At 32.4% G+C, this 23,697-nt stretch overlaps 3 protein-coding genes across 3 annotated transcripts; 1 reads left to right on the top strand and 2 right to left on the bottom strand.

The window, feature by feature from the left end:
* Positions 1-524: 524 nt before the first annotated feature.
* TRIADDRAFT_52572 (uncharacterized protein) lies at positions 525-7,950 on the top strand (the record flags this gene model as incomplete). Its single annotated transcript, XM_002108966.1, has 30 exons — positions 525-576; positions 662-809; positions 1,062-1,161; positions 1,465-1,566; positions 1,757-1,816; positions 1,921-2,054; positions 2,186-2,249; positions 2,416-2,511; positions 2,621-2,725; positions 2,851-2,937; positions 3,079-3,136; positions 3,269-3,346; positions 3,435-3,590; positions 3,632-3,771; positions 4,154-4,237; positions 4,461-4,565; positions 4,772-4,854; positions 5,048-5,138; positions 5,655-5,736; positions 5,809-5,866; positions 5,990-6,080; positions 6,177-6,245; positions 6,310-6,369; positions 6,780-6,874; positions 6,982-7,049; positions 7,122-7,183; positions 7,317-7,424; positions 7,503-7,577; positions 7,648-7,713; positions 7,813-7,950. 30 exons carry the CDS (start codon positions 525-527, stop codon positions 7,948-7,950), a joined length of 2,715 nt encoding a protein of 904 aa, XP_002109002.1.
* A 1,294-nt stretch (positions 7,951-9,244) lies between these two features.
* Positions 9,245-13,621, bottom strand: TRIADDRAFT_52571 (uncharacterized protein; the record flags this gene model as incomplete). The annotated part of the gene is made up of 13 exons (XM_002108229.1): positions 9,245-9,372; positions 9,971-10,115; positions 10,220-10,318; positions 10,633-10,780; positions 11,161-11,213; positions 11,396-11,425; positions 11,514-11,568; positions 11,656-11,690; positions 11,785-11,843; positions 12,008-12,049; positions 12,316-12,450; positions 12,686-12,906; positions 13,554-13,621. 13 exons carry the CDS (start codon positions 13,619-13,621, stop codon positions 9,245-9,247), a joined length of 1,218 nt encoding a protein of 405 aa, XP_002108265.1.
* Positions 13,622-17,193: 3,572 nt separating this feature from the next.
* Positions 17,194-23,061, bottom strand: TRIADDRAFT_52570 (uncharacterized protein; the record flags this gene model as incomplete). Its single annotated transcript, XM_002108228.1, has 16 exons — positions 17,194-17,212; positions 18,014-18,093; positions 18,284-18,405; positions 18,497-18,575; positions 18,692-18,729; positions 18,820-18,928; positions 19,173-19,278; positions 19,462-19,519; positions 19,585-19,693; positions 20,126-20,193; positions 20,286-20,401; positions 20,545-20,628; positions 21,110-21,194; positions 21,494-21,585; positions 22,159-22,231; positions 22,860-23,061. 16 exons carry the CDS (start codon positions 23,059-23,061, stop codon positions 17,194-17,196), a joined length of 1,440 nt encoding a protein of 479 aa, XP_002108264.1.
* Positions 23,062-23,697: the final 636 nt, after the last annotated feature.

Raw genomic sequence — 23,697 nt, 5'->3', positions numbered from 1 at the left:
ATCGGGTTCGGGTTGGGTTTTTACTCCATTTTTGGAGTACAGCATAGCATTAATTCTGAAAGCCTATGGTGTAATGTACCGTACGGTATACTGTACACGCGTATACAGTACAGTACAGTACAGTACAGTACGCCTACAGTATGATGACTTCTACTAAAGGTACAGTATGAATGCATAGCTGCAGCTGTACAGTACTACAGTATACTGTACAGTACTGTACCGTACTACTGCTACAGTACTAGACTGTACACTGTACAGTATGTACAGTAAGCATCGAACTTTCGGTACTGCACTGCACATTCTTAAGTTAATCTGTTCAATAATATTCTCACAAATTGACTAGAGCTATCTATTCCAACAGGGACTACTATACTAAAGAAAAAGAAAAAGACGATATTAAATGGTTTGACATGTGCGTACAGCCAGCAACCAAAAGACTTAAAGAGTGTTGACATTTGATAAATATTATTGGCATTCATTGAAAACTTGCTCGACTGTAATTGTTGATATCATATACAGTAAAGATGGCTAATATGGAAGCATTAAGCAAGCGTTTAGACACTTATTACGTTGCAAGTAGGTGTAAAACTGTATCCGTGGCTTATGTTGATGATAGCGTTAGTAGGACTCATAATTTCTATATTATATACGTGTATCTTAGTTAAGAAACTGATCCTAAAATATCAAAGCCCTTCTATTGGATTATTTCCTTTGGATACAAATATAAAGGGTCCTGATTCACTTTGTGGTCATGTTAGAGATAATATTTATTGTGCTGCAGCTATCTGGTCTCTATCCTTGGCTTATAGGTCTGATGTACTACTGTACACTGTATCACAAATTCAATGATAGCGGATGATAATGGTCAGATCAATCTCTCTTGTATTTGCTTGATGCTAGTTTTCATCAAGAATAAACGAATTAGGATTGTTTTCTCCAGTCATATTCATTGTAATAGAATTACTCTCCTTGCCTAAAGTTATTACCTGTAATCATCATAATTTCCTTGCCTGTTGTAGTGTATCTCATACCTAATAGTGAATTTAATTATTACTATGTAGGAAATTAGATGATGATCGCGGTAGAACTTATGAATTGCAACAAAGTGCGGTAAAATGCATGAGAGGAATCTTATTCTGCTACTTGCGTCAAACTGATAGGGTATGAGAAGATCTGAAGTTATAACGTAATATCGCATTAATTGATGTGCAAATTATACTGCTCAATACTGCTCTATTACAAATATGTAATGTCTAAATACGATGATGGTGTCCCTGATGGCGATGAATAATTCGAAAGTGAAAATAATTACGACTTATTTTACTATTTCTTAACAGCTACAGAATGATTATTTGCATTTTTTTACTTCTTAGTATCGTAAACTGATGCATCAGGACATTTCGTTTACATCATTAGCTTAATAATTTCCATATTAACTTCAACTAATACTTCACATTTTAATAGATGGAGAAATTTAAGAGAACCCAATCATGGCAAGATTCTCTTTATAGTACCTACCATATCGTCACTGGGGACCCTATAGGTGATATTGCAGGTCAATTAGAAGTAAGTTATACCTTAATGCATCCGAAAGATATAATTATTTATTTAATTGATAAGTAATTGTTATTTGCTTGACTAATCACTGCAGTATTACAATCTTGTATAATCTTTTAAGCGTACACCATTTATTGATAATATTATATCATAGCATAGTTAATTGATTGATCTTTTGGATTTGCTTATATCTTGACAGATCGACGCTGTTGCCTTATACATGTTGTATTTAGTTCAGATGATAGGTTCAGGTTTACAGGTACTGTACTTCACTTATTTTTAATCCTATTATTCTAATTTTAAATCAACTATTTTCAGTTATTTTAAATCTTAAATTTATGATAAATTGAATTATGTTCGCAGGTTGTTTATACTAGCGATGAGGTAGATCTAATTCAAAATCTTGTATATTATATTGAACGAGCTTATCGGACTCCCGACTACGGCATGCATCATACTGATAATAAAAAAGATGCTAATAGAGAACTACGCGCAAGGTACCTCTAAGCGATTACACTATAGCAACGAAATAAAATATGCTGTAGAATGCATACGCGTATGTATGAAGTGTTAAACGAAGATAGCCTTAACCCTAAAGTAACCACTATTGTACTACATTTCTATATAGTTCGATTGGGATGGTTTTGGCTGCATTACATGCTATTAATGGATTCAACGTTTTTGGACCAGCGGTATCATTTCATTAAATTTAGATTTTGCATGCATCCTTTTTTAAATCCCTATATACATTTTAGAATTACGATGCGTACTTAATTTGTTTCATTTTTTTCAGTAATCTTGTAATAGTACATGTTTCTATAATAACTAAGCATGTGATGATGCGATTTTTTACATCAGGGAACTTCGTCGTCAGTTATTTATGTCGACCCTGATGCGTATCACCGAAATAATACTATCTTTCACACTCTTCTGCCTAGGGAATCAAGTACTAGAGTAAGCAAGTACCTCAACAAAGCATATCAATATTCCATCCTTATAATATTTCTATGGTGTACTTATATTAAAGAATTCATTAGTGTTGTTACTGTAAATGTTTGATTAGGATACTGATGCTGCTCTATTAGCTAGCGTTGGCTATCCAGCGTTTGCAGTGACTGATGAAGAACTCCAATTAAAGACTAAAGCGGTCATTTTAAATAAATTAATGGTAAGATTCACCGAATTAATTAATTATTACTCTAGTTAATATTTTTGATTCAGATTTACCCGGTGTATATACGCTTCCTGGAACGCTTAATTCCGAAGATAAATACATTTTAATTGTATTCTTAGGGATCCTATGGTTTAAAACGTTTCGTCAATGATTCTTATCATGTACCAGTTGTAGATTGTATCGATGACGGCTATACCCTAACTCAGGTAAGAACAATTTCATGCTGGGGTTTCTGATGGACCTATTAACAATATATACAGTATACAGTAGAATATACAAATACACGTACGTCATATTGCAGTCTTCTCTCATTCTATTATGTCTTGTTATTTTGGATAAATAAATAGCGATCTAAAAACTTGGAATGTGAATGGCCAATATACCTCATATTTCTATCGTTAGACGGTAATTTTGATCAATATTATGTATAACAGCCCTTAATTGATTTTCTTTAGTGCTTATCAGAACTACAGTAATTAACTTCTGCGGTGTTTATATAGTATCACTAAAGAGCTAATCATTTTCTCATATCATTAGCAATCTTTAACGGTGATGAAGAAAAATCTCAAAAATATCGTGACCGTCTGAAAGATCTTATATATATGAGCGATGGAAGTTAGTTTCGTACAAATGTTGTGCGAAATTATTTAAATTAAATTAAATATATGGTATTCTGAATAATATCTCTTTTAATCCATCACAGCGGAAATAGTTCCAGAATTTTACTATGTACCAAAGCATTATGTCCATTCTGAGCGAGTGAATCCTAAATCCCAGACTAAAAAGATATGTGGTAGCAGATATCCGGGTAGTTTGTTTTTACAGGGGCAGTCTCTTTATTACATACAACAATTGTTAGGTATGTTTAAAGAAGCTCATTCTGTTGCGAATTGATGTTAGAATACCTAAGTAACTTGAGCGGTATTGTTAATGAGATAGTTGATGAACTGATTACCGTGGATGATATTGATGTTATTGGCCGTCATTCACCTTCCTCTTTATGGCGTCAGTATAGTTCTAAAGGCGGCGGCTCTTTTAAAGTAATATATGGAATAAAATTTTCAGAATATTTAAGAATTAAATCCTAGTTTCTCTCATTTGAACAATTCGCAATTTTTATATTTCCAGATTCAAACTTCACCTGTAGTAGTACAAATTGCATTAATAACAGAGAGTCGAACGTGAGGAATATATTTAATATTTTGAGAATAAGAACGTGATCTTTCATCTTAAGATTAATTTTAATACCACTGTAGCCTACAGTCTTTGCTCGCAACATATGGAATTGATACTCAGACGAGAGAGCAAGTAGAACCAGTGCAAATCTGGACTCCTAATGAATTAATCACGGTATTGCGATATAGGGATTTATTATAATCCCATCAAGAGATTGAATTATGATGCACCTTTAAAACTTTATAGAGATTCGAGCAACTGGGATATAATAAAAAACTTGGCTTAAACGGGAGACCAAAGCGTCCCATGGGACCATTAGGAACCAGCAAGGTAATATTTGTTACATTTATAATAATTGATTAATTAGGTAATCAGACGAGGGTTCACCAACTGTATAATACCATAATTGATAGAGACCTAGTTGTGTTGAATAAACTACGGCAATTATAAAGTGGCAGTTTCTAATCTAACTTAATTACATTGTATCGGATGATTATGGTATTGATAATTATATAATTAGTCATACATTGAAACATATTAACGTTGATGTTAGGTCTATCGTCTGCATGGTATTCCGATTATATCCTATCCTTTGATGTTGGATCAGACAGACTTTTATATGTCATTGGACTCTTCTGTTTTTATAAATAATTTGAAGGTATGCGTCTCTATTGTATTTGTATTAAAGCGAAAAATATAATGCGTTTCAAGTTCGATTATAACTATCACTTTCTTGCAATGCCAGTGACATTAAGTAGATATACTGATTTAGGTACTAATGCTACTGAACTAAAGGCTGACCATGCATGTTCGTCATGGAAAGACTCACATTATCTTAATGTTTTTATTTCAATATTTCGTTAGAATGGCCTAAAATTTATTCATGATAACTGGAATATGACCGGGAGGCCAACTGTTTGTGTATTTCTCAGAGATTTTAATGTCAGGTGGACAACCCTACTCAAATTCTTTTTAGTATAGCCTTAATTCATATATCTTTAGACCGTGAAATCATATCCTTTGCTGATTATAAGATTTTAATCATAGTATAAATGAAAGAAAGTATAACGAAATAGGCATGCCCGTATACTCCAGATTCATCCTCATTGTTGTTGTTTTTCGAAAATTAACGCTAAATAGGAGAAGCCATTTCAGGGAAATATTTGATCTAATCTACACACTAAAGACAGGAGAATGTAATGGCGTTAGAATAAGACTGGGAAAATTGCAGGTATTTACACATACAGTATATACTGTACTAGCTGATATTGTTCATGAGGCAATTAGGTGTCATAGTTACTGATAATTTCACATTCTAAATTATTCCCTGTAAATCTGCTTATATTATAAGGTATTATTGTCATCGGGGTGTACTGCAAGCTTAGATTTTGTTAAAGAAGACATCAACAAAATGTGAGTTATTTTCGTTGGTACTTCAACCAATGACAAATCCAGTCGAATTCCTTTACACGTACTTTTCATCAAGCCTGTTCATATTTTTGTAGTTTATTGCCACAAATAAAACGAAGAGATACTCGTGAGATTCTATCGCCAAGGGAGATTAGAAGTTTTTCAATGACAACCAAGAAAATTTTATCTTTAGAAGAAGTCACGGAGGAAGAAATTGATGAAGAACAACTGAAATCATTGTCGTATGGAGACTTAGAGAAAGGATTTAAGGCAAATTTTTAATTTTATAGTTCGTAATGGCAATTTACTTAGCTTTGTAATATTCGGTTTTATATAGGAGACTGATAATTTATTAAAGAAAATGACAATATTAAATATCCTTCTTAAAGATCATGGACCTGGGCATTATTTCATTGACGGTCAGCTATACTAACTTGACAATAAAAGGTTAACAGTGCTATTTACATGGAATATTTTTGTAATTTGCACAGGAAATATCCTGGATTGTGTTAACTCTGTCTATTCAACAGCTTGCAGCGTGTTAGCATGGTAAGATTTACAGATAACTGACATTTAAATATTATAGCCTGCTCATTCACTTATCATTCCATCAAGTTACAAAGTATTTCAGTTCGCCCAACAAATTTGTTTTTTTCTCATTTCCTACATTAGGTCAGCCATACGATACGGAGCAAGTCTGCTAAATAAAGTAGTGGATAGTTTAGCTCCATCTATCACTACAATGTTAGTTAAAGGAAAGCAGGTACAGTAATTTAAATTTATTTCTAACCACAATTGTAGTATACACCTGTAACTGCCCTACTTATGCTACTGATCGTAACAATACCTTCCTTTTTAGGTTACCTTAGGTATATTTGGTCACGAGGAAGTTGTTGTCTCTAGCCCTTTAACGCCCGCTGAGATTAAGGTACTTTAGGTCGATTTTCATTGTATACATAACTTTTATTTTAAGATGCATTATTCTTTTGCAGTTAATTTTATATAGCAAGTGCGTTAGTTATAATGTAAGAGAAGCCGTATTGCAGCAGGAGGTAATGATGGTCAAGCATAACATAAATTACCTTAGAAACTGCAATATATTAACATAATACTTCTGAATAATTAATCAATGCATATATTTTTACTGACAATATTAGTTAGTAATATTTTTGGCGGACTTAATATTGTCTTCCTCTCATCTTTTTACCGGGATGCTGCGACTGCGAATTGGGTATTAACTCCTTCGTTTGAATTTAACGCTACCAATTTGTCGGAGAGTTTAATATGCTACATGTTCGCAAATTATATTTCAGTTGGATTATTCAAGCGATGAGAGAAATGATGAAATTGATTCTAAACTCAGACAAGGTTATCGCAGGATTAATACAGCTACTACCTCTAACTCATTTCATACTAAATACAGTTTCGTAATCATAACTTTTTCTTTCGGTCTTGATGTCAGTGTGTTGAAAGTTTATCCCCAAGTATGATTAGAAAATTGCTGATTCAATTATTATCCTCCGAATTTCATGAATTACCAGAAGTTAAATCTGAAAAGTAGGGGATTTTTTTTAAAGTACTTCGAATTAAAATTAATAAGATACTGTTTACATCACGAAGTTCTTGCAAGAACTGAATATAAATATCTTTAAATGGTTGCGTAGGAGATGGCTTTATCATCGGATTTTAGTTGGAGCTATAAACCGAGTTCCCAAAAATTTTTATGAAAATGGTAAACATTCATCAACTTTGCAATTTAGTAATATTCACAGATAATTACCAAACTTTTTCTTCCATCATATAGTATGGAATGTATTATATAAAGCACCAGATGGTATTTGCGTATCAGGAAAGGTTCTACCACGGGTAAAATTAATTGCCGATACCAACGCAGTTACTTTCAATCACCAACAATCTAATTAAAAGTAGCATTTATTCTTAAATTAACTATTCAAAGATTTGCCTTATTAATATGAACTTCATTAATTATTACTTTAAGTCTCCAACCATAAAGGAGATGACATGCCGTGGAATGGGGTTTGCACTAAGAGTTGAAGAGATGCTTTCTGGGATTTCTAAACCGCAATATCGGCAGATTGCAGTTGAAGTAATATATTTTATATATCTGGCTAAATAATAATTGCTAAAACTTGATAAAAACGATTGATTCCTATGTATTTGCTAGTTATTAACTGTCATTGCTACCATCGCGGAACGAAATCCTGAACTACATTTTCAAGAAGTTATTAATCTAAATAAGGTAGATGTTTCAATGGCATGTTACTATACGGAGAACTTGCTTTTAATAGACGCTTATTTCGTTCTCATAGATTGTAATGAATGCTATTGAATTATTTATTGCCTCAAATCCGAATTATGAAGGACTTACACTGGAGGTTAAATTAATTATATAAACACTTTCAGGACATAAATATATCTGCTTTAACGTAACGATTGAACAGATGTATAATACTCTATATGCATATACTTTATAGGAACAAGAAGATCACTTCTTCAGCTCAAGTCCGTGTGATAAAAATAGTACGACAACTTTTTTAGCTAGAGCCGTTGTAAATCAATTATTAGAAGGTTGTATTACCGTGACTGAACAGTCTCCTTGCAGCATTACCTGAAAATATGATGAGACTAACATTCGTTACGGCACCTTTTTTTTAAATTTATACAAAACGTGAATATTTAAATAAACGATTTTGGGTATTCTGTACAATGAACACAATGATTAAAGATAATGTTAAAATTTTAAAATGTCATGGAGCGTTACTGAAAGCGTATGTATCAAATTCATCACTAGTGAGTGCTAGTCTCAAATTAGCATTGTAATATAGGAGAGATATTTTATAATGAATTTGTATCTGCCTTTTAAGAGAAATGTGCATGATGTTCTAGCAAATTAATTTATCGGTATTGATTGCTACTTCGAAACGATCACTCATAATAAATCGCTTAAGTATAGATAGCATTTACGTATTAATGCTTTTTTGGAAAATATTAGCTTCTTATTATATCGAGGTATAATTGATATAATTTGTAGAAACAAATATAATAATTCAAGGGCTATAATAAATATTTGAACTTCTTAAAATAATGGTTATTTCGATAGCTTAAAACTAGTTCTAACTTATAAAAAATATCAAACAGTCGCTAATTTCAATTTTACTACGCGAAACTGAAGTAAATTGGCATCAAAAGAAACGGTTACTAGCATTTCAATTCGAATTACCCAGAACAAGTGCATAAGGCACCGTAGCATAGCCCCAATTATATCTAAGACTAAGATTGTTGGATTGCATGAAAGTAGATAAAATGTGAGATTGTAAGTTTATATAAATGTCTATTTGTAGATGGTACGTATTGTAGCAAGTGTGTGAGTAATGTAAAGGTTGTATTGTGACGCTTTAATTAGAAACGCGATTTATGAATTGATTGGCGCGATAGTAAATTTTGATCTGATTTGTGACTTAATTGGCAAGATATGATTATATTGAAGGAAAATCAATCTGTAACTGATTGTATATTTATCGTGAATATTGCTATAATAATTTAGATACTCTATAGAGATAAGTCTGCTTGCAACTAGATAACCCTTGGTAGTCATAAGACGAACCTAACTTGCGTAACAATGTGAAGTTTATAAGAAACTGCAGTTCTTGTTTTCTTATCGAGAAGACACTTTATCATGGTTACACACACAGCATTGTAATATCATCGATCACGAAATTCCAAAATTCGTAGAAAATTAGAACTTTAATTAGATCTTTATTCAAAGATAATCTACACACAGCTCTACTCTAGTCGAATACAGCTGCTAGAAGGACTTCCAGGCTAAACTACTGAAATAATCTAAAGTTGTCTGCTTAAGTACTCTTCGTAGTATTTGCAGCTACAATTCACATAGTAACTAACATTCTACCTTATTTTATAGTTATGCAGATTACTAATAGTAACGACATTTATAGCGGACAATCTATAGTCTAATATGGTAACTGTTTCAGTATTTATATAGACGTTATTTCTATTAGCCAAAGAACAATGAACTAAACATATCGTAATATATGAATTACATATCTATCTTTACCTCTAGTATCAATAGTGATTCAACACCATACTATATGTAGTCATCTGTATTTTGACATAGAATCTTCAATTACAGTCTATGGCTATGAGCTACTAAATAAGGCTTATGAGAAATATAGAAAGCTATTATAACGTAAATCATACTAAACATGGCTAATAGTCTACAATCCAATACTAACAGTAAGTTTCTATACTAGGCAAGAAATATTTTTGTTTAGTAATCCTTGAAGTATGTAACTTACTTACAGTTAATAGATTACTAGTGCAAACTCCCGTCGCTTTGCTGACGGCTTACGATAATGTGCTCATTTAACAGATAGTATTACCATTTGATAGACCTGTCAGATATGTATATGTGTATTAATGGCAAATAGCTGCGACTGCTTAGCCTCTAGAATTATTGCAAATTTTTAAAAGTGTATTATAGCCATGGTCGGATAGTAAAAAATTCTTTACCGTTTCTGTTTATAAACACATTGAATATCGTAAATTAATCTGTTAAAGCAATAACATTAGATCGTACGTACTTATTGATGAAAATTTTAGTTGACTACTTACCTATACTGACAAATTCGTATTTCTGACGTAGGTACATATAAAATGCTTTTATAGGTTCGTTAGATAGTTGAGGATAAAGTCGTAATATAACTGAACGAAAATCTTCTTCGCTAAGATTTGAGTCATAACGCTGGACAAGCATAGTCTTGATGTATTAAAATTATTTCATTACATGTATATCATTTTTTATAAGTCATGTATATTAAATAGAAATTAGACATAGCGGAGTATTTAGCCAAGTTAATTTACCTGTCCCATATGAGTAACGATATTCTTTAATTGATCGGAATCCTTTAAAATTGTAATACCAATTAAATACTCTCTAAAGTCAAGATAGCCATCCTCATCCTGCATTAAGTCAATAAACCAATGGAGAACGTGATTCGATGAATGTTATCTAGCCTCTCTATTGATTTGCTTTATGATAATTTGATTAAAAGGAAAATACAGTGATAATAAAATGATAAAACGAAAGTGCATAGCTGAAGTCAAGATTGCCATGGTCATTATGAAATAAATTAATCGGCTATTACTTAATAGGAACTTAATCCAATTAATTTTCTAGCTACTATTCACTGATTTAATTAACACGATATAATTCAGGTAAAGAAAGGCCTATTACATGAAAAATAAAGACTAAAGCAGACAGAAAGTTTACTTACCATGTCCAGTAAAGCAAATACTCCTTCTAGATCGCTGGTGTTAACGTTTAAGAATGAGGCAAGATCTTGAATAGTAACCTTGCCACTCTTACATGTATTAATCACCGAAAATATTTTCAGGTGATTCTTGATGATAGGATAATTTAGTCTATCCACATTAAGAAATTATAAAAATAGTATAAACATCGAATTCGATAATGTAACGCTTAACTGCTAATTCAAGTTTCAATAAAGTTAAGGATAATATAATTAATCGTGATAAAGTTATTTTTTCAAATATTACCCAAGTTCTACATTAATTTTCCTGTATTCGATTATACCGCATTCTAACGGTAAATTAGTTTTACTAGCTTCTACCATTAAGCAACAGTCTTCATAGGTATGTTCAGTGGTAGGCATCGAAAGAAAACTAATACAGAACATATTCATAATACAGCTCTGCCAAATGATCCTCAATACAAATCATGACGCTTAAAACCTATAGATTTAATACACAATCTAAAATGTATGCAAGTACTGGAAACTTACTCTGAAAATAATTTTCTAACATTATCGGCATAAATTCGTGGATTCTTCTTTTCCTATTTCGATCAGATTATTCTTTTATTAATAAAAATCAATTATTACGTTAGATTACAAACTGTTAATGCTTATATTATTATTATTATCGAAGATAACAGTACAGGTTACATACTCTTATGAGTTCTTAAGAACGGTTATTAATAAACTGTCGAGACATTAAGTGCTACTAATACATTCTTACTTCTTCGGTAGGATGATAAACCGGCAAAATCTACAAAAAATTGAGAACGATGAATATATATATATATAAAAGTGATGTAAGTAAATCAAATATTGACAAATATATCAAAAAAACTCACATCAACGATTGCTTCATGTCGAAATTGACAGACACAATGGATTAACAACATCAGTCTAAAATAAAATTACGTTACATCAAAGTTAATAATGATAAGCAGAGCTAATGGATGCGATATAATTTCTAGCTAAGATTGTGCTTACGGTCCAGGTCCATCAGCTACCCAAGAATAAGTATCCTGAAAGGATTATGGGCATAAATGAATTTATTCAACGTAACTAGTGGCAGAAGGATAGTCGAACATTTGCTGAAAGTATTGCAGCATATTTTACCACTTTATTCAAAAATCGAACAGCTACTAGTTGAATTGGAACACCAGGAATAAAAGCACCTAAAAATGAATAGAAATTTCCGAATTTATTGGCTATGATAAGCCAGTGTAATTTTGATATCTCGTAGTTGCTAGTTTCTTAGAATAATAAGCATATCAAGCATAATCTTCCGTATACAGTGGTTTCGATTGTCTTTCAGATATTGCTAACTTAACCCACTTACCTGCCTTGAAATGCACTAAACTTTTTCGATTTGTACCTGTACCTGTAATACGAGTAAGGTAAGAGGTAATTTCAAATAGAAAATTGATTAAATTTTATTTGTTTTACAAAGTTATACTACGAAAATAATAGTTCTAAAATCTATTCGGAAAATACAGGCATCTTTTCAACTTTGCTTTTATATTCGCTATATTTGGCCGTTGTTGTATAATAAATTATCTAAATTTAATTTGGTATTGACTGTTTTGCTTTATAAGTTTATTTCAAATAACTGCACTACAAAGTTTGCTACTTTGGTGTCTGGATTACCTTCTGGAAAAATCATCATTTGAGGCCAATCATATTCAGTATCTGTGCTACGTTTAAGAATTTCGTCGATGGTCTGTTGATGTGATTTAGGGTTCATTCGTGATACAAAAATTGTTTCCATCATAATAAGAGTAGCTTAATGTGTAAGAGGTAAAACAGATATTATAAATGAATAAACTTGGTTGTAACACAAACGTAGAGTGGAAAACATAATTTCTGTTGTTTTTCAAGCTTAATATATATTATATATCGATATACTAGCAGTAATCTGAATTAAAAGATACTTATTAGCTAATTCATATTATATTCACGTTAAATGAGCTATTTTAAATCGAGTAACAACTGCCGATTTCTTATATGGATTACTCACGCCCTAGTATGGGTGCACTCTTATTTTCGACTCGTGATAATCCCGACAGTGGACGTAGTGAATCCATAAACAACATGTCCTGAAATGAAGAATGAGGAGCAATAACGATAATAGGTGCTTGTTGCCGATCAGCTAGCTTTCCATTAACTTTTATCTTATAAAATCCTATTACGAAGAGAATCGATCTCGCAACTTGGCAGTAAAAAAAATCTTTAAATGTCCTAGATTGAGGAATTTTTAGGAAGTGATACAAAAATTTAGTTATGAAATTCAGCAAATATCTTGACAAATCCGTATAATGGCATGAAATTGCTATCGATTGGAAGAAAATTAGATAACTTTGGTCTGGCTTGTACGGTAGTACAGTATGTGGCAATTGAAAAAATCAAAATATTGATCGAGAATGTTATCTACTAAATTTGCAATACAGTATGTGGTTCGGCTAGTCATTTCATAATTTATAATAGGCTATACAACATTTTCATATAAATAATTCTAAGTTACCATTGATAATGCAATGGGATAATTTTATATGAAGGAGATGCGGCATCCCGTAAAGTACTAAAATGTCGAGTTGAGATTGCTCGATCATTCTAATTTAGTGTTTCCAACCGATGCTACCTCCAGCACTGTCTGGAAATCTTGTTTAAGGTATTATTGCAGTCTGCATTGTACAATGTACAGTATTTTATTCTATATGATTCAATCATATGTAGTTAGCTACTGAAGTTTTATATTGCAGTGAGACATATTGACTAGGAATTCAAAGCTTAGACCATTTTTATAAGCCTTACAATATGAAAATGCAGGCTTATAATTTATTGGAAGCATAAACAGTATTACTCAATTTTATTAGATTAGAAATTACCGTCTCCATCCTATTAGTGGTGCTTTCTCCGTATTTTTGCCTCTGTTATAGAGTACTATAGAACTCATTATTCCGGCGAAGCAGAGGATTATCAATATCAAAATCAAGCGTATAGGGCCTAGAAAAATTCCTGTCAAAATAAACTAAGGACATAATGATAATTCAGTTGGTTAAGAAAAATTATGTTACTGCACTACAATACTTGCAACGAATGAATTCTCACGATTGATGTAATGTGTTATATAAGCCTATATTATTCCATAAAGCATATAAACGTTACAGAATTTAAGAGTTATAGAAGACAATATAGAGAGAATGCAGATGATACAGTACGTATGCTGTGCATTCATCATATAGTGTAGTGCTAAATTAAGTCTTTAATTTTTAAAGCATTTACTTTAAATTTAGCTAAAGTTTCACAAATACACTACAACCTTGAGCAGGTCTAATTTTTACTGCATCATTAAGTTATTTCTTTCTTTGATATTTCTAATACAAACCATCAGTCACTAGTAAGTGTACCGTCAGTTCAACCAGTATATAAGTCAAGCTGAAATAGTGGTCTATTATTACCCAGCGCCAGCAGGCAGGACTACGAAAGACTACTTAAATGTATGAATGAATAAATTAATGAATTAACAGTAGTGGACAGCATCAACGGATATCATCTCGATATTATAAACACGATTTTATAAAGATTTTCATTTACATCCTCTATGCTGACTGTGATAAATACCGATCACGAAATTCCAAATTTTAGAAAAATAAGGGCTTTATTGAATCTTATACAAAGATTAACTCCACATAGCTCTACTCTAGCCAAATACTACTACTAAAGACTTCTAGAACGAACTAACAGAATAATCTAAAGTTGCATGCTTTTATACTTTTCGTAACATTCGCAGCTACAATCCGCACGGCAACCTTTTACCTTATTTTACACGTAGTTAAATTATTCTTAGTAGCACTATTTTACTGCGGACCATCATTAATCCGATAGGGATACGACTACAGTATTTACGTAGACATTATTCACACCAGCCAAAGTACAATGAATTAACCATATCCTAATACATGATTTACGATTCTATTTTAAACATGGCTAACAGTCTACAATTACAATACTAAGTTACATTACACTGACATATACTGTAAATATGCCCTAACTCTAGAAGAACTACTGCGATATACACATCAGAAATAAAGTAGATTCTATCATCCGTTCTAGGTTACGTCATTTCATTCAATCTGTACTAGCTGAATAATTGTCAGGATATTTTGCCTAAATTTAAAATTTTTCGTTTTAATTGTTGATAACTTCTTTTGATTTAAAAATGTAAAATATTATCTTGTAGATGCTAAGGCAAAAAGAGTTTGTCCACAAATGCGAAAGCAGTTAGTAAGAAAAATTAACTCGTTGCCTTTCCAACACAAACTCCGAGATATACACTAATAAATTCACGGACACGTAAGATGAAGACAAAGCTATTGGGTAATTAATTGATGTATCTGTCGTACAATTTTGGTTGAGGCAATTGAGAGCAAGAAAACAAAAATTTCGTAATATGATTGATATCTAGGAATTATGAACAATTTAAGGCATGACACTAACGATTTGATTCATAGAATTAAAGTGTTACAGATGCAATGTTACAATTGCAGTAATAGGTACTCCATGGATACAGTACTCTTTTAACTCAGCGAAAAATTTCGCCGAGGCTATTCAATTAAACTACACGAGTATGCTATTGAAGTCAATTCAATTTTTTCATAGTACCTCTATTTTCTGTGCCAGAGTCAAATTCTTGAATCCACCGTAATTGAATGGATTACGGACTATTGGTCGAGATAGGCTTTTTGGGGGGCCCATGATTCGATTTGAAATGATCTATATAGTAATCTAGTTAGAAGTACAATTATTTCAGCCTATCCTTCCAATTGGATCTCAGTCTAATATTCAATTCGTAGCTATTCTACCTCTACTGATAACTTTTAGATAATGACAGTAGATAATTAATATGTTATGGCTTCATTTTAGAAAATACCCTACACACGCAACATGCAAGCTCTTATGAGACTGTAGTCGCTCAATCAGATATTTATGGAATACGCATGTCAAGACCGAGGTTGTGACACATGGAGATAATGTGAAATGTTGATATTGTACCTTCATTGACGCAGTAAAATTACTTCGCAACTTAAATATTACAGTAAGTAGAAACACTCTTCAAATATTAGCACTAGTCTACCTTTTATCCTACAGGCAACTTTATGATCAACGTGTATACTATGCTACTGCATTGTACTGTTGGCCTTTTTTACCTCTATTTATACAGTTAACTCGTAGAAATTAAACTGTACTACCTTAAATGTTTTGATAGATAGATATGATGGCCGAGTAATAGTCTCCTGCTATTACTATTAACCACTTTCTGTATCACTATAATTAGCTGAGGCCATTACAATAGATCAACACTTCAAACGGTGATTATTGCTGAAAGACTATCGAATTTGTTCATTGAAATCTTCCTTACAAATCTACCATCAGCATTGCTTTTACCATTCTAATAACCTATCAGTCGATTTGATCCAGTATTGATCGAATTTTACATCAATTAAGTAAACGATCCGATTAGATGCGGTAATGATTTTATTAACATAGAACAGAGTTGATTATCGTTAGAATAAAAGTCTATTAATTATTCCTATTATACCGACTGGCCGGCTATAGGAATTTAATACTAACCAGTCTAACGTCTAAAGCACCCCGTGGGGAGTTGGGCTTTTTGCACAAACCCGTGTGTTACTACTCAATGTAGAAATTAGAAATTTCTCTATATAGTACTAGATTGCACCAAATTGAAGCAATAAAAAGCACTGAGCAGGCACAAATAACATAGCAGCAATAGGTGACGGTGCAGAGTTTAGCAGTTTAGAGGTTACGATTTTTTTATTAAAGTTCTTTCGCAGTATTAATGTCGATAAGGACCATCTACATTGTACTGTGTGTATGAACTATGTAAAAGTTACAGAACCTACAATACAGCGATGTGAATTTACTAACGAATTTACTGAAGAACAGCACGCAGCGGCAGTACATCCTTGAGGGCTTACGGTAGCCGTACGGAGTGGTATAATATTATATTTATTTATTTTAATTGAAATACAGCTTTTCGCTAAAGTTGTTATGTAGATATTTAAATTAAGAGTATACTGTGTTAATTTTATTCTCCTCGATATCTACGGTGCTGTTTCCATCGTCAGGTTTACCTGCGTTACTATTTCTTCCTATATTCCATAAACTTCAGGACAGCGAGACATACGTATACAGTACTGTGTTGACTCGAAAGTTTCCCATTTAGAGCTAAACCTCTACGTCAGTGTTGATACACAGCTGTGTTCCTGAACAGAGGAAAGCAGTTTTGCCCTTGGTGTAGAGTAATTGGTTACAGTTACGAGGATAATGTGTTTAATTTCAGTTTCGCTGAGAATACCGCCAGTAGTTGCAGCGAGGTAAGAGACAGTCAAGCAATCACATACGGTAGGATTGTATCCAATACATTTATTTATAATGGAAATACGTGTTTTGTAAAGATTATTATATAAATTTCAAACATTTCTTTTCTATTACTTTTCTATCTTACAAGTCGACTTGACAACTGTACAATAATATACAGAATAGTAACTGACACAATGTGTGAAACTTTGACTCGAATTAATATCTTTGAAGAACATTTATATACTACTGTATTACATATAAATACAGTTATAGTAAAAAGCGGCGGTCAGGATGTATATGTGTGTAATCAAATATAAAATATCACAATCATAATAAAAATTTCTTACTGAATGATAATAATTGTGGCTATCAAATAAATTTTGTTGAAATTAAAATTTCAAATTGCTAAAATCATAAATATCAGCTATTTGTCTCTAAATGTTAATTATGTACAACTTTAAGAATATCCATCAAGTCCGTAAGTTAAGATATATTTCATCTTCTAATTCTATGGTTACATTGCATCAAAGTGAAAGCGATGAGAATTTTCCCTTTTTTCCTTTTCATCCATTTTCTATTTGAATTAATGCCCGTAAAGGAGTTACACATGAGTAGTAATATAACGAAAAGAGTGTAGGAAATGTAAAGCATAATTATTTAGATCAATGAGCTTATATGACTCCTACGTCTTCGAAATTATAAATTCACTTTGTTAAGTAAAATTTAAAGTTTAAATCATTGATAAAATTACGAAAACAAAATTACCTTTTCTTTCCAGTGCAATATCCCAATTATAGCCGATATAACAAAGCAAATACCAATCAAGATCAACGCAGTCAACAATACAAGCTTACTAGGAGTTAGAAGAAGCTTATAGGGCCATCTAGTTGGTAAATGATGATTAATAAGGCAATCCAATCTACTGCAAATATTAATAGACGACGTAACATCAATTGCTTACTTTTTAGGAACAGCAGGTGGTTGTGGAATGACAATTAGTTGAGAATTTGGTATGATGGAAGACCATGTATGTTCTCTTTTCTAAACAGAATATTAACCAGATACAGTAAAACATAAAGGAAGGCGAGCAAATTAGCTAATTAATTACATGAAGAGTACAATACTGTTGACTAAAACAACATTTGCTGAATAGATGACAGTATCATAATGCTAAAGCAGATTAATTAAAACCTAACTACAAAAAAAAAATGCATGCATATTTATAGCCTACCTGTGCTGAATTTCTAGGTAGCGACACTGACAAGTAATCAACAAAATTTGGTGTCTGCCCGAGACCAAAGACAATAAATGGTAGCTGTAAAGCGGTATATGCTGTTTGACTTAATTGAGTAACTAAAGCAGCAAAGAAGCAAAGATAGGGTTCAGAATAATTCCATTACTAAGGAAGATTGTACGCATAACAGTTCACAAGATATTTCATTACCGCTGCCACGTATAATTTCTCCGCTAGCTTGGACAGTCTGATATTGTAGTGTGCAACTTGGCAAGTTTACTCCACATAGCTAATGGTAATAACCCAATGTACCCAATGGATACAAAGAATATTTGTGTTTTACTGGATCAGGGATCAATCAAGAGGCTACATAATTATTAAAAGTACGATTTATAACGTACTAACCTTACTATTTTTCGCAGATGGACAATATCCTCCAATAACTAATATGAAAAGAAAGAATGACATTCACAACTTAAGAAATTCTATCGTGCGAATTAATGAAAAGTTACAGAATAAAGAAGAAAATTCACCAGTGACTTTCAAAAACGTAGCATCCCCCGCAAAATCATTCTTAAACGCGTGCAACGAAAATTTGTTCGTATCTTTTGAGAATGAATTGACCAGAATATCCAAAATTCCCTATAAATTAAAGAAATTACAAAACGTAAGAATAAAACATACAAGTGGTAGTTTATAAAACTATCATTTAAGTTTAGCAACGTTAAATTTCGACTCACATCGCCATAAAGGTCATAAAATGTGGCAGTTACCGCCGTGTCGTTTATTTCAGTAAACTAGCGGGTAATATCGCAAAATTGAGTCAATGGTTTAAGTCAAAGAAATTTAAATTCTTTACTATGGGAACTTCGAAAATTTTAGATACCATAGAATTAACATTGACCGAAAATATTCTGCTATAGCTGTGGCATTTTTTGGAGTCAAAACAAGGAACATTTGTGAACAAGAATGTAGAAACATCCCTCGTACCGCTAAGAAATGATAGAATAAAGAAAACAAATAGTTTATAGCTAATCGCTAATATTATATCAATAACATTAGAAATAAAGTAAAAATTCATTTAATCGGCAATATTGCTAATAGATTGCATAAAGTCTTATATTACGATGTTGCCATTCATGTACGGTAAACTGAATTATAACAAGAAAACTGACCTGTCCTTATTTTCTAAAACAGCGATTGCATCGGGAAAGCCATCTAGATTGTAATCTCCTGCATTTCAGAAGGAAGTATCAGAAATACCATAAAAGATATTAAGAAGTTCGATATTCACTAACCAATTCTAAGGGTTATAGGCACTGATTTGCTGGGATTGTTGGAGTAGGAATCCGAAACAAAGCCAAAATTTTTCCCATTAATAACAAAATTGTCAAATACAAGATGCCACTATAGCAGATGAGGGTAAAATGTTAATTGAGGAAAAATGATTCTTTGTAAAGATTAAAATTTCCATAATAAGAGAATTAACCTTTTTAAGGCTATAAATATATATTTGACTAGATTTGCAGTAGCTATCAAGACAGACAGGTAAAACTTGATCTTGAATGCCGTCACCATCTAAAAATTTTTACCGTGCAAGTACTTTAAATAAAATTCTATCAGATTATAATACAATATCCATTTAAAATTGTCATATAATAGGCTGACCAAAGTCTGTAAAGGATGTTTGTCCAACCACAGATACTTTAGCAGTAGGCATCGATAATACAGTGTCTTGGGCAAATTTTCCATCCTTTGTGGAAGATGGGTATCGATAGACTAAATATTTTCACGATGTACAGCTGTCATACATAACAGAAAAGAGCATCCAACACCTACCTTATTTTGCCAAATTTCAAAACGGAATTCTTTATCATTATTCGGCAATGTGGTAGTTATGAATAAATCTACAACGATGACAAACGCATACAATAAACGAACAAAGCTAAAGTAACATTAATAGGGCGCTATCCATCCGATATTACAAGTTTCCACAAACCAGCAAAGTGGTCTTGATTTAAATCAACATAAGCATTAGAATTCGGAATTCTTATCGGATTTAATGCTGGTTTATTATTTACGGTGAAAGACTCCATTGATTGTTTCGTAAAGTTTCTGGGTTATTCAATCACGATTAAAGAAAGAGAGTATTATTAGAGACCGTCTCTTTAAGTCATAATGCAATGATAATATGCTACATTTGTACAGTCAATCTTAAAATAAAACAAGTTTATAGGGTACCTAAATGTTTTACGAACCTTTTATCATTCGCTATCCAGAAGTATCGATACCCAGAATCAAAATTAGCTTCAAAAATATCAGGGATTAGGTCGCCGTTAAGACTATAAAAAAATCATGAATAATTATTATCACCTTCCATAAAAGAAATTATTAGGCAATAATTATTTGTGATAGCTTTGAAATTATAACTGTTTTTAATATGCAAGTCACACAAATCCCATGGTAAGATACGACATTTAGTCCGAGTAAAGTTAATACATGCTTAATGAACTTTTGCATTACATCTCAAGATACGAAGAACAGAATTAAAATTTCGAAATAACCCAAACGCTCTTTGTTCTTAATAGCTACCATATGGGTTTGATACTGTAAATTTAACTTTGACGTATATCATATAAAATACGGTAATAATTGATTATTGCTAGTACAATCGTATTGTAAATTTGGGTATCAAGAAACATACAGTAATGTAGTGAGGATTGTAGGAATCGGTTATTCAAATTATATAGAGTTTATAGTAACTTCACTATCCTGTATAGGATGTCATATACATCTATTCTAGGATGTTATCTTGTAGCTTACTCCAACACCAGAGGTTGATCCCATAACTTATCTTCGAAGTTGATATCTTCCGCTATGAAAAAACGTAAAACAGGAACTTTAGATACTGTTGACAGTAAATTTTTTATAGCAACAATAAATTTACGTAAATTAAAATCTTTTCTGATAAGGTTGCTAAATTAAATGTGATTTAAGCTTAAAAATACCATATTTATAATAATGATGATTGTATTGGCGTATTATCAATTATAGAAATAGCACCAGTAATGAATCAACAGAATTAATAGTAGTACAAATTGAAACAGTTCATATATTACTGTAATGATTATCATTTACTGAATTTAATGGAGTTGCCCCAGTATAGTTTCATGTATGTTGGCAATTGCCCTTGAGCGTTTTTTGTACTTGATGTACTCTGATATGCGATTAATACATCCAAGTTTCCATCAGCATCATAGTCACCAGGAATAACCGCAGTAATGTATTGATCGCTATCCCTGTTACAGATACAATGGTATAAAAATGTAAGGTTTTAATTACGCCAGTAATTGTCATGTATTATATAAGTTGCTCAATGATTGCTGATATTGTAATGAAACATTAAAATCGATAACCATGTCATAACAATTGATTACATCGACAGTCGTGACATGATGATGGCATTGACATTCAATAATAAATTCCGTGGTGGGTAACCTACTTTGAGCGAGATTACTAACTTATAAGCAAATTATATAAGTACAGCACCGTAGTATACATGACGCACTATCACGGTATAAATACGTAATAGCACTTGATCGAGGCTATATGAATACAAAGGTAAATTGGTATGACTACCTTAAACCACTAGCGAGAATCTATTACAATTATACTGTACGTAATTTTCTTTGATAGTTTGTGGTATACTCGTATCGTGTATGGAAACATTAGTGTAAGTTACTATTTGGAAAATAAAAATGTGAGCTCTATTTATTACAGTAAAGCATAATGCCACCTTCAACGTTGAATAGGAAGACTCCATAATTGTCTTGCAGTTAATTAAAATTAATCATAATGAAGTGTAAACTTACATTTCAATCTCGGCTTTACCCTTGATAAATTTCAGGGCTTGGTGATCCCATAGCAGCACGCTTAACTGTTTGTCTAATCAGAACATGATACAAGATAAGAGTATGATTCCATTATTTATATTTACAGTAGAGTATGTACACATCAAGTTCGATGCTCGAGCTATTACTAAAAATAATTTCATAGTTATCGTAAGCATTTTGCAATCGGAAGTTCAGTTGAGGATTACCAACTACTGTTCCTATGAACTGTATGTACATGCACCAAGAGCAGGTATGCTGAAATGTAAAGGCAGGCATACACGAATATGTAAGCTATAAATATTGTTACTGTACAACCACAGTAGTATGAAGAACAAGTAAGTACTTTTCTATTGAGTTAATTATAAAGATAATAATCTCCTGTAGGCTTTACTAACGTAGGAATACATGCATAAGTAAGTTACAGCATTAACAAAGCAATATCCGAATTATAGTGCCCGACTTGAATCAATACAGCCCTCATCATCTCAATCAAAGGGCCGTTTACAACCTACTGTATTTTGTATATCAAGAATATTATTCACGAAAGTATCCGTTCAATTCATCTACCGGCTTGCATTTTAGTTTTTGAATATTGTAGGTTTATATTATTACTGATATTCACTACTATAGTATATCATAATTATATTTTAAAACACGCGTAGTTGCTTTACTAGACTTACTAGACTCATCAAGGCTGAACAAATCGACGGAATTATCAGAATTGAAATCGCCAAAAGCATGTAGTTGTACGTGTTGAGTTGTTAACCCAACAGAATTTGTAACATCTGTGTAAAGTCCATGAGATGGTAAAATATCGTTCATAGTGATGAAAACGATGATGATGATCGGAATAACCGTTTGCCATTGGCACAGCACCACCATGTTGTCTTGATTACCTGAGCAATGACTAACCTTTAAAACTAACTCGTAGAATCTTAAGTCCCAGTTGTTGTTGTCGGGGACTTGTTATTGTTCACAGCTCCCGAGCCTTTCGGTACGCAGGGTACACTACAGTATTTAGACCGATTGATGTCAAAAAGATGATGTACTGTACTGTGACATTATTTTTGCTAGCGATTCGCAGTGTCGGCAGTACTTTGCCGCAAGTTTACTCATTACTATGATATCCTATATGAAGTATTGTCATGATATATTGGCCGTAGCGCTCGCTAGCAAAAATAACGTCACTATGACGTGGCTACAAGAGAGCACAGAAATAGTCCCTAATTTCCATACTGTACACAGTGTACACGCGCATGTTTTGGTAGTCATCCTGTAATTTGATGTGCTATTTTTGGCTACAGCCGTTGAATCACTACGTCACTAGTCCGCCATTAGAGTACTGTACAGTGTACAGTGTACAGTACTAAAAACTGTTTCGCTACAAAGTTGTACTGTACACTGTACAGTATTAGCAGTAACTGGGAAAGACTAAAACGAGCGAGCTCACAACCAGTTGGGAAATTCAGTAGTCGTCAAGGCTCGTCGAGCGATAGCATCAATATTTTAAAGTGAATA

Source organism: Trichoplax adhaerens, genomic scaffold, assembly GCF_000150275.1.
Source record: "Trichoplax adhaerens TRIADscaffold_1 genomic scaffold, whole genome shotgun sequence".
In the NCBI taxonomy this organism is placed as follows: Eukaryota; Metazoa; Placozoa; class Uniplacotomia; order Trichoplacea; family Trichoplacidae; genus Trichoplax; species Trichoplax adhaerens.
The sequence above is the reverse complement of the archived record's forward strand: the minus strand, read 5'-3'. Positions and strand labels throughout refer to the sequence as shown.